Here is a 15,842-nt window from a genome sequence, read left to right on the forward strand (position 1 = left end):
CCGGTGAACCCTGACATGAACAAGGGTCGGTTTAATTTGATTCCAGTGGGAACACAGAGCCTTTCATGTTGGAAGAGACCTCAAACAGGAGGCAGTTTGACTCTGTAGCCATACCCGGCTCTCCCCCTTTAAATCCTTCACGTATGATCATGTAGCCTTTTCTTCCAGCAACGCACAGTTTCCTATTCAAGAAGGTGGTCCCTTCCACAGTGTACTGGTTCTTACTGTTTGAAAGGCCTTCCTAACCCTGAGCTAAAATTAGCCTTGTTTTATTTGGGCAAATGACTTTAATCTGGGGGATTTTGTTCTTATTCTTGCCATCAAGATCTTATAAGGACAGAGTGAGACAATTTGAAAGTGCCTTGGAAAGTAGAAAGTCGATCCACTTTCAACGTATTATTTTTGAGGTAATAAAAATATGAAATCTAGCTTTTCTTTGACAGTTATTCAACTGGCAGATAAAGAAAATGTCAAAGATGCTGTATCTTGATTTTAGCTATGAATAGCCTGTGGCTATCACAGAGAAGTGGCCTGGATAATCTTAGAGTTGGTGAAATCACAGTTGGTTTGTATTAATTTTCTATTGCTGTATAACAAATTACTGCACACTTAGTGGTTGGAAATAACACCCATTTAATAACTCACAGCTATGTAGGCCAGAAGTCATGGTGGGTTCTCTGTTTGGGGTCTCACGAGGCTAAAATCAAAGTTCACCAGCTGGGTTAGACTTTCATCTGGAGACTCTGGGGAAGAATCTGCTTTCAGGTTGACTCAGGTTCTTGGAAGAATGTGAATTCTGAGGTCCCCTGTTAGCCACTGTTGGCCAGGGGATCTCTCAGCCCCCAAAGGCCATTCTGCTTCCTCGAACATGCCCTCCACTACCTTCAAAATCAGCCATATCACGCCAGATTCTTCTCATGCTTCAAATCTCCCTGGCTTCCCCTTCTGCCCTCAGCTGGGAGATAGCTCTGCTTTGAAAAGCTCATATGATCCCATATATCCACCTGAATAATTTCCCTTTTGTCCTATAACAAAACACAGCCCAGGGAATAATTTCATCATAGTCACAGTTTTTACCCACATTCAAAGTGGGAGGGGATTACACAGGAGTGAGAGTCATGGTGGGGGTGGGGGTCACTTACAGACTTCTGCCCACCACACAGTTCAGTGACCATAACCAAGAAGTGAAGATGGCCGTGACAATGCCGAACTTCAATGGCATGCCCAGGACTCAGATTAACTTGAATTAAGTAGTAATTGGTTAATAGAAGATTGACTAAAATTCTAAATAACGTTAATTATTAAAAATGATGAGATGACTTGGTAGAATCAAATTTAAGAGAAACAACTGATCTTGAAATGAGCAGGGACTTTCTGAGAATAAAGGTAATAAGAGAATACCCGAGAGAAAAGCAGGCGATGACAGTAATGAATAATTCACAGCAATAGAGGAACCCGGAGCCAATAAACACATAAAAATGCTCAACTGGTGAGTAATTAAGGAACCCAAATCCAGATGAGATGCAATTTTGACTGATAAAAAATGGTAATGCTGAATGCTGGTCAGAGTGTTGTGTGATGAACACTGCTAGTGAGGGGAGGAACAACTTTTTTTTCAAGAACATTTCAAAGTATATTTCCTCTAATTATTCTGCTTCTTGGAATCTACCCTAAGGAAATAAAAAGACACTTGGTCAAAATGAACATGTGAGTTTATACAGCTTAATTTTTAAAAGTAATAAAGCTTAGATATAATCTAAATACCAGTAATGTGGTTATGTTACATGAATTATGGGATATTTGTAATTCAACTATGAAAGTGTGTTAGGATAATATTTAGAGACTACTTCTGTCAGTTTGCATGTTTAAAAAAACAAAACCAGTAGAGAACAGACACAATATAATGTTAGATAAAATCAGCCGTCTACGACATTTTATGCACAGCATCGTGATCTCAATTTTACTTTTCAAAATCTGCGTGCAGAAGGAAACAGACTAAATCTTAACAATGGCCATCTCTGGGTGACTCTTATTTTCTTTTTTACAGATGACTAAGTTTTTCAGATGTTCTTCACTAAAAAATGATAGAAAAGCTTCAGAAGAAAGTTGTATGACATTTGCTATTTGTGTTCTTGTCCAGCAAATCACCTTCAAAGACGCCTGCATCAATTCTATCTCACCCACTTGTGGGAATTCTTGAGAAATTAAGGGGCACGCAGAGTTGATAAGCGGTTGATTAAGACAGTGCTTAACGGAGTGCTGGGCAGAAAGGGGTGTCTGCATGTGAGGGAAAGAGAAGGGGAGGGGAGGAAAGCAGGGATCATCTAAAGGGCAAGAAACAACTTATGAGAATTGCCTTTGTTCAGCCTGAAAAAGCATTTCTATTTAGTGTTGGGCCCAAGTCCTGTGACAGAGCTGAACCATCGCACCTGCTTATATATTCAAGTCCCATCTAGGCAGTGGGAAATTCCAGAGAAATAAGCATAATCGGCCAGATGTACTGTAATACAGGTGTGCTTTTAATGAATGTGCAAAGGTTGTATGGATCAATTGCCCATTTGATTACTTCTTCTGGCAGGGGAGAATTAAATGTACTTAGGCTACATACCAGTAAAGGCTGAATGGTTTTTAAAATGTGATTTTCTGTGTGGAGGACAATTTTTTTTTTTCTGAGCAAAACATTTCTTGAGATAATAATGGAAGTCAATAAGAAAATGGAATTTGCCAAGTAATATTCAACTACATCCGACTTGGTCAGAAAAGCATCTAATGTGCAAACAAGGTTAAGGTCTACATAGTATTCACCATTATTTGCAGCAAATCTTCCTTTCAAGTTCTTATTTGCATCATTTCACAGAAGAGGCGATAAATCCTTATTTTAAAAATAATTCATTGTCAAAACTTTACCCTTTTCCTCTATAGGGCATTCAACATTCATGGACTCAAGAACTCTAAATCTAAAAGAGGTAATTATCTTCCAAAACTCCCAGGTAAGTGCTAAGTCCCAGGGTAAAGAAAAGTCTTGTACTTTTTATCAAGCAGAATGGCAATGTCTGATATGTCAGTGGAAAGAAAGGAAATATTCTGAATGGCCTAGGGAAGCTAGGCACATAGCTAGAGGCTCAGAAATCATTTCACTGCATTCACTCAAGGACTATTTCTTGAATGCCAATTATGTGCCGGACACGGTTCTAAATCCTGGGAGTAGAGAGCAAATGAAAGTCAATGTTATCATGGAATATATAGTCTAGAGTGGGAGGCAGATATTAATCACATTGTTCAAATAATGGCTCCCTTATTCTGTTCCAAGTGGTACAAAATTCCAAACTATTGGCTCATATTCCAAGGCAGACAGAAAAACTCAATGCAGAACGGAATACTCGACCAGATTTCCCCCGTGCTAATGATGGTAGTCTTTTTGAGAATCTTTGTAAGGATGGACACTTGACATGGTCCACTCCAAATGAAAAGGTGAGGAAATCTTTCCTTTAACCAACACAGGACAAACTCCTCCAACTAATGGGGCCCAAGTAAAGCCCTTAAAACTCCAAACTCCCCAGAGTTGCTGGCATCTTTATCAGCCCAGTTGCAAAGAGAGCCAAATCTCCCCCAAACAGGTGTTATTTGCATTTGTCTTAAGCTGAGGCAGGGAGGTGGTGGGTTTCCATCTAAGCGCAAAAGACAGAGCAGCATCTCCTTCCTCTTTGGAGCCAAGATGCAGACAGATTCCAGCATAGATCCTTCCCCTAAGTCAACTCCCCCTTCCTGATTCTGTCTATGCTGATGATCTAAGCCTTTGACTTTCAAACATCATTCATTCATTCAACAAACGCTAATTCAACATCTACCAGGTGCTGGTGACATAGCAGCAAATAAGACAGACAAAGGTTTCTGACTGCAGGGAGCTTATACTCCAAAGGGGAACACAGACAACAGGCAAGTGACCAAGGTCATTTCAGAATGGGGGAGGTGTTGGGAAGAAGAAAAACTGGAGAGCTTTCAGGGTTACCGTGTGTGTGTGTGTGGGGGGGGTGTTGGTGGGGACAGGATGCCTTTATAGAAAGAGAGGTCAGGAAAGACCTCATGGAACAGAGGATAGGAAGGTACCAGTAGAGAAGGCAGAAGGAACAAAAAGTGTGAAGGCTACATAAAGACATGAGCTTCAAGTGATCAAGGAACAGAAAGGAGGCTGTGCAAGTGAAAGTTAGGGACTGAGGCATAAGAGAAGGTGACTGGAATGATCAGGTCCTATGAGAAGTTCAGATTTTAGTGTAAGCTTAGCAGGAGCTCCTGGGGACAATGATGTGACTTCTCCAGGGCCCTCCTACGAGAGAGAGAGAGAGAAAGAGAGAGAGAGAGAGAGAGAGAGAGAGAGAGAGATATCTGAGAGTATAAGGGGAGCAATAGGACTCTGGTGGAAGAACTTTTCAGAATGGGCAGAAAAATATGTTCAAGAAATGGAAAACATGAGGGGAGAGGAACCATCTTGGCCATGATGTTGGGATTTCCAAGTACTCGGGACTTTCTACATCATACTCTTTCCATAAGCACAGTGATTGCCATTGAACCAATTTGTAAATATTTAGCAGATATTTGGAAATACATCTGAGGCTTTGATTAAAATATAGGCAACATCACTGAAAATATGCACAGAGAAAATTAAGTAAAAGATGGCACAGATTCTATCTGGCTATTTTAACCTTCACAATTTATGACAATCTCTTCATTACCTGCAAGTCATTTCTTTCAGGGAGCCAGTCATTCAGATATACAACTCTTTCAGGAGAAGAGGAGATTGAGGAGTCAATGGAATTATAAAGAAAGGGCAAGAACTCTTAGCAGAATTTACAGAAATCTCAGCAGAATTAAAATATCATTTCTTACTCACATGGACCATGACCTACTTTCCCTGCCCTTTCCCTCCATTGCCTGTGTTCTGCCACAAGATAAATCTCCATAATGTACAGATTTCATCATTTTTAATAGTTTATCACTACTTGTGGATAAAGAATATATTTCTCAGACTGTAGTCTGACTGCTTTATGGCTGGCTACCTCCTCCAAAGGCAAGAGTCTACACTCTCTCTTCCAGAAACATATCGTCAGTTTCCCCATTTGCATGACTTTGTTCATAATATACCATTTTCCAGGAATGTTTATGTGTAGTTCTTTAACTTTTGGGAATCTGAGGTCATTTTAACAATTAATGAATGCTATATATCCTCTTAATGAGAAAAGCAACATGTGAACAGTTTTCTTTATGATTTTATGGATAGCAGGATGACAATCTTACAGCCTACTGAAATCCTATTGGAATCCAATACACCCTTCAAGGTCCAGGCCAGATACCATCTCTTCTCTGAAGCTTGTCCAGTTTTCTTTGTCCCACTGTGAGCAGGACCCTCTGTGCTAAGAGGGCTTACTGCTGACTTACTTGCTAGGGAATTTGCAGCATATGGCTTTGAACTTTATTTTATCCTATGACCTTGTGCTTTTTCCCCTTGTGCTGTTTAATTTTTCATCTACGTATTTCTCATTTTGCTCACTGGAAGTGGAGTTCAAGGGCAAGAAACTTTTTAGTCATCTTAATATTCTCAGTGACCAGTTCAGTGTCTGGTGTGAATTCATTCATGTGTGAATTCCTATGAATGACAGGGAATATGTCTCCCTGAAAAATTTGTAAGCATCTTAACGGTTGGGACTACTTTGCCTGTATCTTTGTATTCTCAGAATAAGAGGTACTGAATAAAGGTGCCAGGTGATTGGTCAATTGATTGATAAGAAAATAATAGGGAACAATACTGAGCACATATTATCTCCTTAAATCTTTATAAGCATTACCCTATTTTATCTTTATAGAAATCATCATTTCACAGATGGGGAAACCAAAAATTAGGTCAGTTTTTTTCATGGTCAAACAGCTGGTATGTACTAGAGCTGGTGTTAGGTGTGTGTGGCTGCCAAGTATTTCCTCAAAAAGTCATAACTCATCGATTTTCTCTCTGGGTTTTTTTCCAAAGAAAGGCTCTGCCCTAAATCCTTTTGGTTTCTTTATAAATCTGCTGGTTGAGTCAAGTCCTTCCCTTGCAGCTCTGTAAATAAATAGCAAGTGACAGTGACCTTGACTTTGGATAGCCACTGGGTGGCCTGAACAGCAGTAGGGCTGTCAATAGCTGACACCTGCGCTCACCTGTCAGTCAAAGGTGTGATCACCAGGCGAGGTGTATTTCCCAGGTACTCATAAGAATATAGAAACTGGGCATCACAGATGTTGGCAAAGCAGTGCTTGACCTCGTCGTCCCAACGATGGCGCAGCTGGGATAGCCAAAGGAAAGCCTGGGCATTTTCCACCTAAAAAGAGGGTGGCAGAGAAGGCGGGTGAATCATATGTTTAACAGCTATCATTAGGTGGGCTCTTGCCCACAGGTTGCACGGGAGTCTGGGTGACCTGGGCATTCTCTGCTGCAAGAGAGAACAGTATGCTGTGACCTTGACAGCATAGAAAGCACAGGCTCTCTGATTATGCCATTTTGGTGAGTTTTTAAAAGGTAGGAGCAGTCATCATGATCCTCCCTGTTGCAGGGAAGACTCGGAGGCCCTTACATTTTTGGCCATATGTAAGCTACTCCTGTGGTGTAGCTGTACACAAAGAGGAACCCCCCTGGTGTGTGGGACCCACCTTCTGAGTAATCATCTTGGCCACCACATCCCGGGCATGCACATCAATGGTGCATATGGTCATGATCTTCTGCCGGTCCCCCTTGGAGAGCTGGCCAATCAACATAGTGATGAGGGTTTTGAGCTGGGCCACTTGCTTCTTGTAATAGTCCTTCAAGGCATTCTCGTAGCCTTCCTCCAGCCTGGCAAACGCAATGCCCACTTCTGTCGTCCACCAGATCTGAGTGCAGGTCAGGGCCACCTGTGGCACCAAGAGTCATTTAGTAAAGCTGTTACCATGCCTGCTTCCAACCAGCCTGCTCATCATACAGTAAGGGCTCAGAATGTAATTGTGTGGATAACTTAAGCCCCTTCTCTCCCTTTGCCACCAGCATGGACTAAGGGAACCATATGCTTATCCTTTGAGATGCAGAGTAGTTATAACATAAGTGGGAAAAATACTTTCTGCTCTAGACAAATGTAGCATTTGGTTGAGAACAACCAAAGACTGATTCTGGTCAATGTCAGTGGCTTCTGGAAATTGCAACACTAATGATGAAGTCTTACTTTGCACAGGCAGCATCTTTTCCCCATATTTGGGAAGATAACAATATATTGACCGAGATTCTCCATGACATCCAGTCTTTGCTTTGTTCTTCTGGAAACCCTGGTGGTCCCACATTCTCATTTATCAAGCCCCTGCTGTTCTGTGGCATGCATTTACTTGTCCACAACATTTTTGATACATTTTCCTCCCAAACCTATAACCCCTAATGCCTCTGTTTCAAGGCCAAAGTGAATGACACCAAAATTCCATGTGGTCAGTATGATTTGTGTTTTTTAGGGATTAAAAGTAAATAAATGGAAAAATCAATTTAAATACATTTTCCGGGGGAACTTTATATGCAATATAAATTATTTTGATTTTGATTTGAGCCCTTCACCACAGGCTCTAGTGAAGAATTTATAAACATATCTGTAATATCATTCAGTTTAGGAGACACTTCTACAGATGATACCTATTGTTAAAGCAGGAAGCAATTCTTTTCCTTGTCTTGAAATTCTGATATGGTAAATAAGGAATTCTGATGAAAATTATTTCATTTGTGAAATAGAGAATCTCATTGCAGTAAATAGTACCACCCCTTAGTTTATCCATTTTTACCTTTGAGTTTATATCCTATTAGATTTTGTTAGAGAAGTTCCTCTTGCAATGGTGGCCTTATTTGGATGGCTGGATGGAATACAACAACTCTATCATCAATAAACACCTCTTCTTGGTGGTGCTGACTCCCTTTTCTTTCCAAATCCCTCCCTGCTATCCACATTCACTTCCTCCCTTTTTCTCACTTCTCAACTCCTTGAAATGTGGCCTCTTCCCTATCACCGTTCCTGCTGACCCCATGCAGACATCTGGGACTCGAGCCCCTCCTTAGGGTGGCACACACAGCAGGTCTGGGGTTCAGCAGCATCTGAAGGCTAAGGGATAGAGCCTGGGTGGATGTGGCCTAGGGTTCCACCAGGAGGATACCTGAGCTGGGTAGTCAAAGAGCCACTGCTCCCTCAGCTTTTCTTCATAGGCAGCTACGCCTTCAGTCATCTCATGCCTCACAGTGGCCCTCATATGAGCGAGAACGTGGTTCAGCCATGTTTCCACCTGGAAAAGCAAAACTGGGTTAGATATTGGCACCTGAGAAGCTAAGATTAATGCAGTGGAGTCGCTGCATGGTAGACAATACCACATGGCTACCAGAGGCATTGTAGACACTTTGTGCAATGCAGGGTGGTGGTGAGTGACACAGGTGCAATTAACCACAGGCTGACATACCCACCTGGTGCACACAGGGCAGGGGATGTGGATTATCCCCCCAGCAGTGTGAATCTGTCCTGAGCTAAGAGTGAATGAGTCAGAAGATTCTCATGACCTTGCCCACATTGAGAATGGAGATGTAAGCCAGTATTGAATTTCCCAATTTAATGCTTTCTGAGACTGCAAAAAGAACACATTCTGAATTAACCCTCAGGTCCGCCTTCATAATATGACTGCGAACTTCTGATTATTTTCTGGTACTGGAAGTACTTCCCAAGATACATGTGGGTAAAGGTGGAATCCTATAAAAGATCTTTTTCTTCAGGTGTTACTCTCTACCAGATCAGAATCCTCAAGGTTGGTGCCTTGCTGGATCATTTAGGATAATGAGCCAGGAAGGGCTTATACTTTAGTGGCGGTGCTGAAGGACAGGAAGAAGGTTTAGGGAGAACACAGTCCTGTGCATCCTGTCTCTTGAATTGGACATGGCTATCTGGAGGTAGCAGCCCCCGGGGCAGTAGCTGGTTCTCTAGGGGAAAGGGCTGTGAGAGGAAGTGACTCTGAGGTGTGTTTGTGTAGAGAGGGGACAGCTCAGCAGAGTGATTGATTTCGAAGGACATTTTCTCCAGGGGAAGGTGTCGGGGCTCCAGATGCCTCTGTGGGGTGCTCCAGGGGCTGCCATGTTAATGTCCCCTGGTGCCACTATTCATTTTAAAATCCTTTTCTCATTGTAGTTGTTTATGGGCATTTTATTCCTCTCTGCACAAGTCTTTGGCTATGAAAAGATATGAATGTTGACAGGTGTCCTTCCCAGGGAGAGGAAAGCAGGGCACCAGAGCCTGCTCCAGCGTCAGTTCAAGTTAAGGGAAGCTGAGACTATCCCAGGGAAGGGGTAGCAGCTCTGGACCAAGGCCAGGAAAGCCCTCTTAAAAGGTGATGCTGATCACATTGAGTGCAAGCGCTTGAGGGAGGCGAAAGGAGGGGAAATGTCACCTGCCCACTGCAGTCACAGGGCTTGCTGTAGGCCACGTACTCCCCTTCTTTGCTGTACATGCCGAGACTCATCTTTGTTGGCTTCTCCTCAGCATCCAGCTGGAATTTCATCTTGGCCATGTTGTCAAAGAGTTTGGAAAGATGACGTTGCACCTGTGAAGGGAAACCGCACCAAAGGACTGGAGAACACATCCAAGAAGTTGCTTATTAGAATTGTTCAGGGACCTACTAAGTAAAAACCAGTGTGAAAGGCAGGGTGGCAGATGCCAAGCATTTAGAGGGAAGTTTGTGGAAAACACAATGGCGATGTGAGGATAGGAATGAACTGACTCACACAGAAGTGGCCACAGCAATATCATATGTAACCAGTGAGAGTCAGACAGTAGTGACAAACTAGCTAAGCCATGGTGGTTTGACTAGTTTCTGCGTGGTTTTGCTATAAAGAGGACCAGATTGGAGAAAAACATGGAGGTTACATTATAAAACTCCTTCTGAAGAAAACATGACCCTGGGTCAGAAGACAGGCAAAGGACAGTCTGACAGAAAAATGCTAACGCACCCAAATTTTGAGGGTCAACAGTGGTGGAAATGGTGCCCTGTAGAATAAATCATCCCTTATTAGAAACTTTTTAGTACAGTAAACACCAGGTGGGTTCAGAGCAAGGGCATGTCCATATCAGGCAGAAGCCCTGGCAGCACTGATATGCTCCTGTTCAGGTGGCACCAGGAGGGAAACTAGACAGAGCCATACTATGATCCTGAGGAGAAGAAATGGCAGAATGAAAACAAAAAACAAAAAACAAAAAACAACAAAAACCAATATATAGGAAGCTGTTCTCTGGTAGAAGTTTTTGACTAAATGCAAAGAACCCTTAGGCTGCAGGTGCCCTGAGTTATAGTGCTAAATTTAGAACATCTAGCTTGGGATGAGAGGAAAAATAATCTAAGAACATTTAGGGAGACTATGAGGGAATTTAAGGAGACACCACCCACACTGGCTTGGGACAAATAGCTTGATAGTATGGACACTTCTTTATCCAAGAACAAATAGCAAATTAAAAAAAAAAAAAACCAATACAGAAACTATTAAGTTTCTGAAACTTAAAAGAAAGAGAAAACAGTAATCCACATGAAAAAAGCCAACAATCCCATATATCAATGGGCAAGAGACATGAATAGAACCTTCTCTAAAGATGACAGACGAATGGCTAACAAACACATGAAAAAAATGTTCATCATCTCTTTATATTAGAGAAATGCAAATCAAAACAACCCTGAGATATCATCTAACCCCAGTGAGAACGGCCCACATCACAAAATCTCAAAACTGCAGATGCTGGCGTGGATGTGGAGAGAAGGGAACACTTTTACACTGCTGGTGGGACTGCAAACTAGTACAACCTTTCTGGAAGGAAGTATGGAGAAACCTCAAAGCACTCAAGCTAGACCTCCCATTTGATCCTGCAATCCCATTACTGGGCATCTACCCAGAAGGAAAAAAATCCTTTTATCATAAGGACACTTGTACTAGACTGTTTATTGCAGCTCAATTTACAATCGCCGAAATGTGGAAACAGCCTAAATGCCCACCAATCCAGGAATGGATTAACAAGCTGTGGTATATGTATACCATGGAATACTATTCAGCTATTAAAAAAAATGGAGACTTTACATCCTTCGTATTAACCTGGATGGAAGTGGAAGACATTATTCTTAGTAAAGCATCACAAAAATGGAGAAGCATGAATCCTATGTACTCAATTTTGATATGAGGACAATTAATGACAATTAAGGTTATGGGGGGGAGGAAAAGCAGAAAGAGGGACAGAGGGAGGGGGGTTGGGCCTTGGTGTGTGTCACACTTCATGGGGGCAAGACATGATTGCAAGAGGGACTTTACCTAACAATTGCAATCAGTGTAACCTGGCTTATTGTACCCTCAATGAATCCCCAACAATAAAAAAAAAAAAAAAAAAAAGAAAATGTGAATTCAGAAAGATTAGCAGAAGAGAAGAAAGAAAAGAAGGTGGTTTAAAAAAAAAAGAAAACAGGACTCAAGAGATAGAATAAGAGTATAAGAATCTAAGAGTATGAGAATAAGAATATATGTTTTTAAAAGCTTTAATGGGGAAACAAACAATTTTGAAAAGCATTGCCTTGTTTTATTTTCAATTAACTGAAAAAAACACGAACTCTACAAAATACAAGGTGAAAGATGAGTTGGCAGAAGTAGAGAAATAAAGTAAGGAAACTAATAGTGGCACAGTACATTTGTAACAGCATTAGCAAAACTAAAGGGCTAAGCTGACACACAAAAAGTTAAATATTGAGAAACTATTTAAAAAAAGCTGAGGAAGAGGACTCAGAGATAAAAATATGATTAAAGAGAAGGCAATGTATGTACAAAGCACAAAGAAAATGGAACTTTAGTTTATATTAATATGATGGCCTGAGGGACAAAAAAGTCTAGATAAATGGAATAGAAATATTATTTACAAAAATACTTGAAGAAAAATTTTTCTTCAAAGCTAATAAAAGCTCAGATTTTTGGATAGGAAAAATCCTCATCATGTGTCAGGGACATATTAACAAAGGAAAGCAATTATCTAAACATATACACATTTAAAATTTTTATTTTAATTCTTGATCTCTTTGGGGATCCAGATAGAAAGAAATTGGGCTATCTAGAAAGATGTTACTACTCTATAACAGCAAACAACAGAACAATGTCCATAAAGATTGAAGGGAAATTGTTGTGACACAGGAATTCTAAACCTAACCACTCAGTCACTCACATGTGAAATGACAGAGAGTCACAGATCTAGAAAGAATTAGGAATTATTCTCCCATGCTTCATCAGTTAGGGTGTGTGTGTTGCATGAAGACTACTCAAACCAAATGAGAAATACATCAAAGTAAATATTTAAAAATGAGTACATGATCTGACCTTGTCTATAGATAAGATTAATGAAATTATAGTTGCAAAATAGAATTCTAATGCAATAAATATTTCAACCTCACCATGCCTGGTCTACTGTGGAAACATTTCAATCTATGGAAAATAAATATAGCTGTATGTATTAGGGATAATCTTTCTTTACTACTTGCTTCTTGTCAACAAATGAAAAACGTAATTTCTTTTCCTTTTTTTTTTTTTTGTAAGGTAAGCATGAAACAAGGTTTATTGAGAAGAGGAAGAAAGGTTTACAGAATAAGAAAGCTTACAATGAAGGACGCATTCATCATAGACAGCAAATGGGCCTCCAGTACCAGGGCAAATAGGCAAAGGCCCCAAAACATAATTTCAATAAATTAGAAAGGGCATGCCAAAGACAGAAACTTCATGCACAGGTACCATCTTTTGTCTCTACTGGAGAAGCCCTCATCTATTGCTGGTGGGGATGCCAAAGGACACACACGCTGTGGAGAGAAACTTGGCAATCCTCAACAAGACTGTATGCATTTACCCTTTGAGTCAGCAATCTCATTTCTAGAAGTTAACCTGGAAGATAGACCTCCAACAGTATGAAGTCCCATGTTACTCAATGCCACGTTATTTGTAATGTTATTTGTAATTGTAAAATATTATAAATAACCTGTGGCCAAACTATCTATGGTATATGAATCCATAAGGAATGATGGAAATATAAGAAAAAATGAAGGAGGTATTTTTGAATTGATATAGAATGATTTCCAGGGTCTATAAGTTTTGTGAGTTTACATCAAAGTGTAAACAAGTATATATACAGCACACTACCTTGTGTGTAGAAAGAAGAGGAAAGAAAATGTACATGCACAAGTGTGAATGTGTATCTGCTTATTTTTTGCAAAGATAGACATAGGACAGATAATCCAGATAATAATGAAGTTGCTTCCCTAACAGGGGCTACAGCAGAAGTAGCAATGACATGGGAGGAAGAGGGGAAGGAGCAACACCTTCAGAGTACACATATCTTTTTGCATAGTTTGACTTTTGGAATTGTAGCAGTATTACACATATTCAAAAGAATCAAATCAACAAGGGTGGAAAGAACCTAACACTGAAAGAAGAGAAGTAAACAAACCCAACTCTACTTCCAATGAATAACAAAATCACCTGGAGGTAGGAAAAAATTCATCTAAGCATTCTGAGGCTCAGACTCCATGGTTCTCATAGTGTGGTCTCCAGACCAGCACTTACAAAATCGTTGGAAATGCAAATTCTCCAGCCCTCCCAGACCTACTGAATCAGAATCTTCAGGAGTGGGATCTAGGAATTTGTACTTTAATAAACCTTCCAGGTGATTCTGATATACTCTCAAAATTGAGCACCCATGTCTATAACTCCAAATACCAGTAGTGCTTCAGTCAGTTACTTTAATTCTCAAAAAACCTTGTTACACAGTAGGCTTCTCTCCTGTTTTTTTTAATGATGAGGAAAGTTTATTGTAGAGCAGTGATATGCCAAAGACCATTACAGCTAATATGTGCCTAGCACCAGAGACCAGAACCCCCAATTTTGGACTTCTCATATTTGTTTTTCCTACTAAACCACCTTGATATCCAGTTAATATAACCTCCAATCTAACCACCTATGGAAATTTTAGCTATCACTTTTGACCACAATTTACCAGATCGTTCTTCAAAACCAGATCAAAGGCATTCTCACTCAAGGCTTTACCCACAGCTCTCTTCCCCCAAACCCCCCAGTCATCCTCAGAACTTCTCCTGCTCTATGTCAGGGGGTAGCCTCTGCTGGGCCAGAGGGGCCCCTGAGCAGCAGTAATGGTGGGAATGAATGCTGAGGTGAGCCATGATACTGCGGGGATACAGGTCTGCCAGACTGAGGAGGTGTAAAGCAGGGCCTGAGACTCCCTCCTTCTGCGACCACCCCTAGCTCACCTGTTGTGGAGCTGTGCCATTGGAAAGGATGTCCAGCAAGTCTGAAGAGGAGAGAAAGTAGAACCGAGGGAAGGCAAGCCTCTTGGTATCGAGGTACTCTGCCAGGGCCTTCTCACACAGGCACAATCTGAGGGCACAGAGCACAGAATTTCCTAATTAAGAACCATAGGTACACATGTATCACCTAAATGCAAATACAGTAGAGCCTCTATAAGTTGACCACGCGAGGGACTGTAACAAACTGGTCAACATACAGAGATGTTCAACATAAGGAACTTCCACTGAGTATACATAGTACGCATCCAATCTATGAAAAGTAGGTGGTTAGTGGAGGGAGGTGGTCAATTATGGAGGTTCTATGGTATATGGCCTATATGAGATATATACAGAAATCAGCACATGAAACACATACTACTCGTGGTACCCACACACAGACCCAACGAGGACATGCACAGGTGTCCACATTCACTCATTCAGGCATTAAATACAAGAAAGGTCTCTGGGGTAGAAGCAGGGACAGGAAATACAAGCTGCTCATCACCTGCTTTGAATGTCCTCCAGTTTTTCATAAAGACCTGATTTGTTGGTGGCTTCCAGTACATTTGGAGTATTCTGAGCATCATATGCTAGCTCTTTAAAGTTAACGTCAATGCCTTTAAACCTTTCCGAATCCTAAAATAAAAATGTGCAGAAAAATTAATGACTATTGTCCTCAGTTCCTAGCAGCTCCCCTCACGTGGCCAGTCAGAAGCAGAAACCTGTTCCTGGGTTGTCCAACGCAGATTAGACTCAAGAATGAAAAGCCTTTAGCTTGAAATGGCAGCTCCCAAAAGTTTTTGTCTTAAAGCCACTTACATTTTTAAAAGTTATCAAGAGTCCAATGAGCTTTCATTCATATAGGTAACATCAATCTATCAATATTTTTTTGTATCAGAGACTAAAAGGTATTTTTTGAATTTTAAAGAATGTTTGTTAATTCATTTAAAGATGAACAATAACAAGACTATTGTGCTAGCATAAATAACATGTCTTTATTGAAAGTAATTATATTTTCCAAAAACAAAAATAACAGATGAAAAAGTAGCATCATTTCACTTTCTTTTCCTTCAAGCCTCTTTAATACAGTGATTTTCAACTGGTGTGCCATCACACACTGGCATGTTATCAGAAGATTTTGGGTGTGCCACAAAAATTTTTAGATATCATTAATTAAATTATTCTCAAAAATTAAGCATATTCTTATTTTTACTTTTTTTTTTTATCAACATAACTTAAGTGTGCCATGGAAGTTACACTATAAGGTCAAGCCATGAAATAAAAAAGATTGAAAAACACTGATTTAATGTTGATGTAAGAGAACACAGTAGTGTTCTCATATCTACTTCTAGATCCAATTTATTATGGTATCACATGCTCCGTAGAGGTCCTGTTGCCTCTGGAGAACCTCACCGTATGCTCATGGAAGGATGAGACCAGGAAAATAGGCAAATAACATATTGGTA

General features: G+C 40.5%; 1 protein-coding gene across 1 annotated transcript in view; it reads right to left on the reverse strand.

Moving 5' to 3' along the window:
• DNAH9 (dynein axonemal heavy chain 9) overlaps positions 1 to 15,842 on the reverse strand; it is a 377,510-nt gene that overhangs the window by 249,816 nt on the left and 111,852 nt on the right. Inside the window, exons 21-26 of the mRNA XM_053569797.1 lie at positions 14,882 to 15,012; positions 14,341 to 14,467; positions 9,460 to 9,612; positions 8,188 to 8,313; positions 6,679 to 6,918; positions 6,190 to 6,350 (exon numbers count right to left, since the gene is read on the reverse strand). Of these exons, the coding sequence (XP_053425772.1) occupies positions 6,190 to 6,350; positions 6,679 to 6,918; positions 8,188 to 8,313; positions 9,460 to 9,612; positions 14,341 to 14,467; positions 14,882 to 15,012 (938 nt within the window). The remainder of the gene's footprint in view (positions 1 to 6,189; positions 6,351 to 6,678; positions 6,919 to 8,187; positions 8,314 to 9,459; positions 9,613 to 14,340; positions 14,468 to 14,881; positions 15,013 to 15,842) is intronic.

This window comes from Nycticebus coucang, chromosome 18 (genome assembly GCF_027406575.1).
Source record: "Nycticebus coucang isolate mNycCou1 chromosome 18, mNycCou1.pri, whole genome shotgun sequence".
Lineage (NCBI taxonomy): Eukaryota > Metazoa > Chordata > Mammalia > Primates > Lorisidae > Nycticebus > Nycticebus coucang.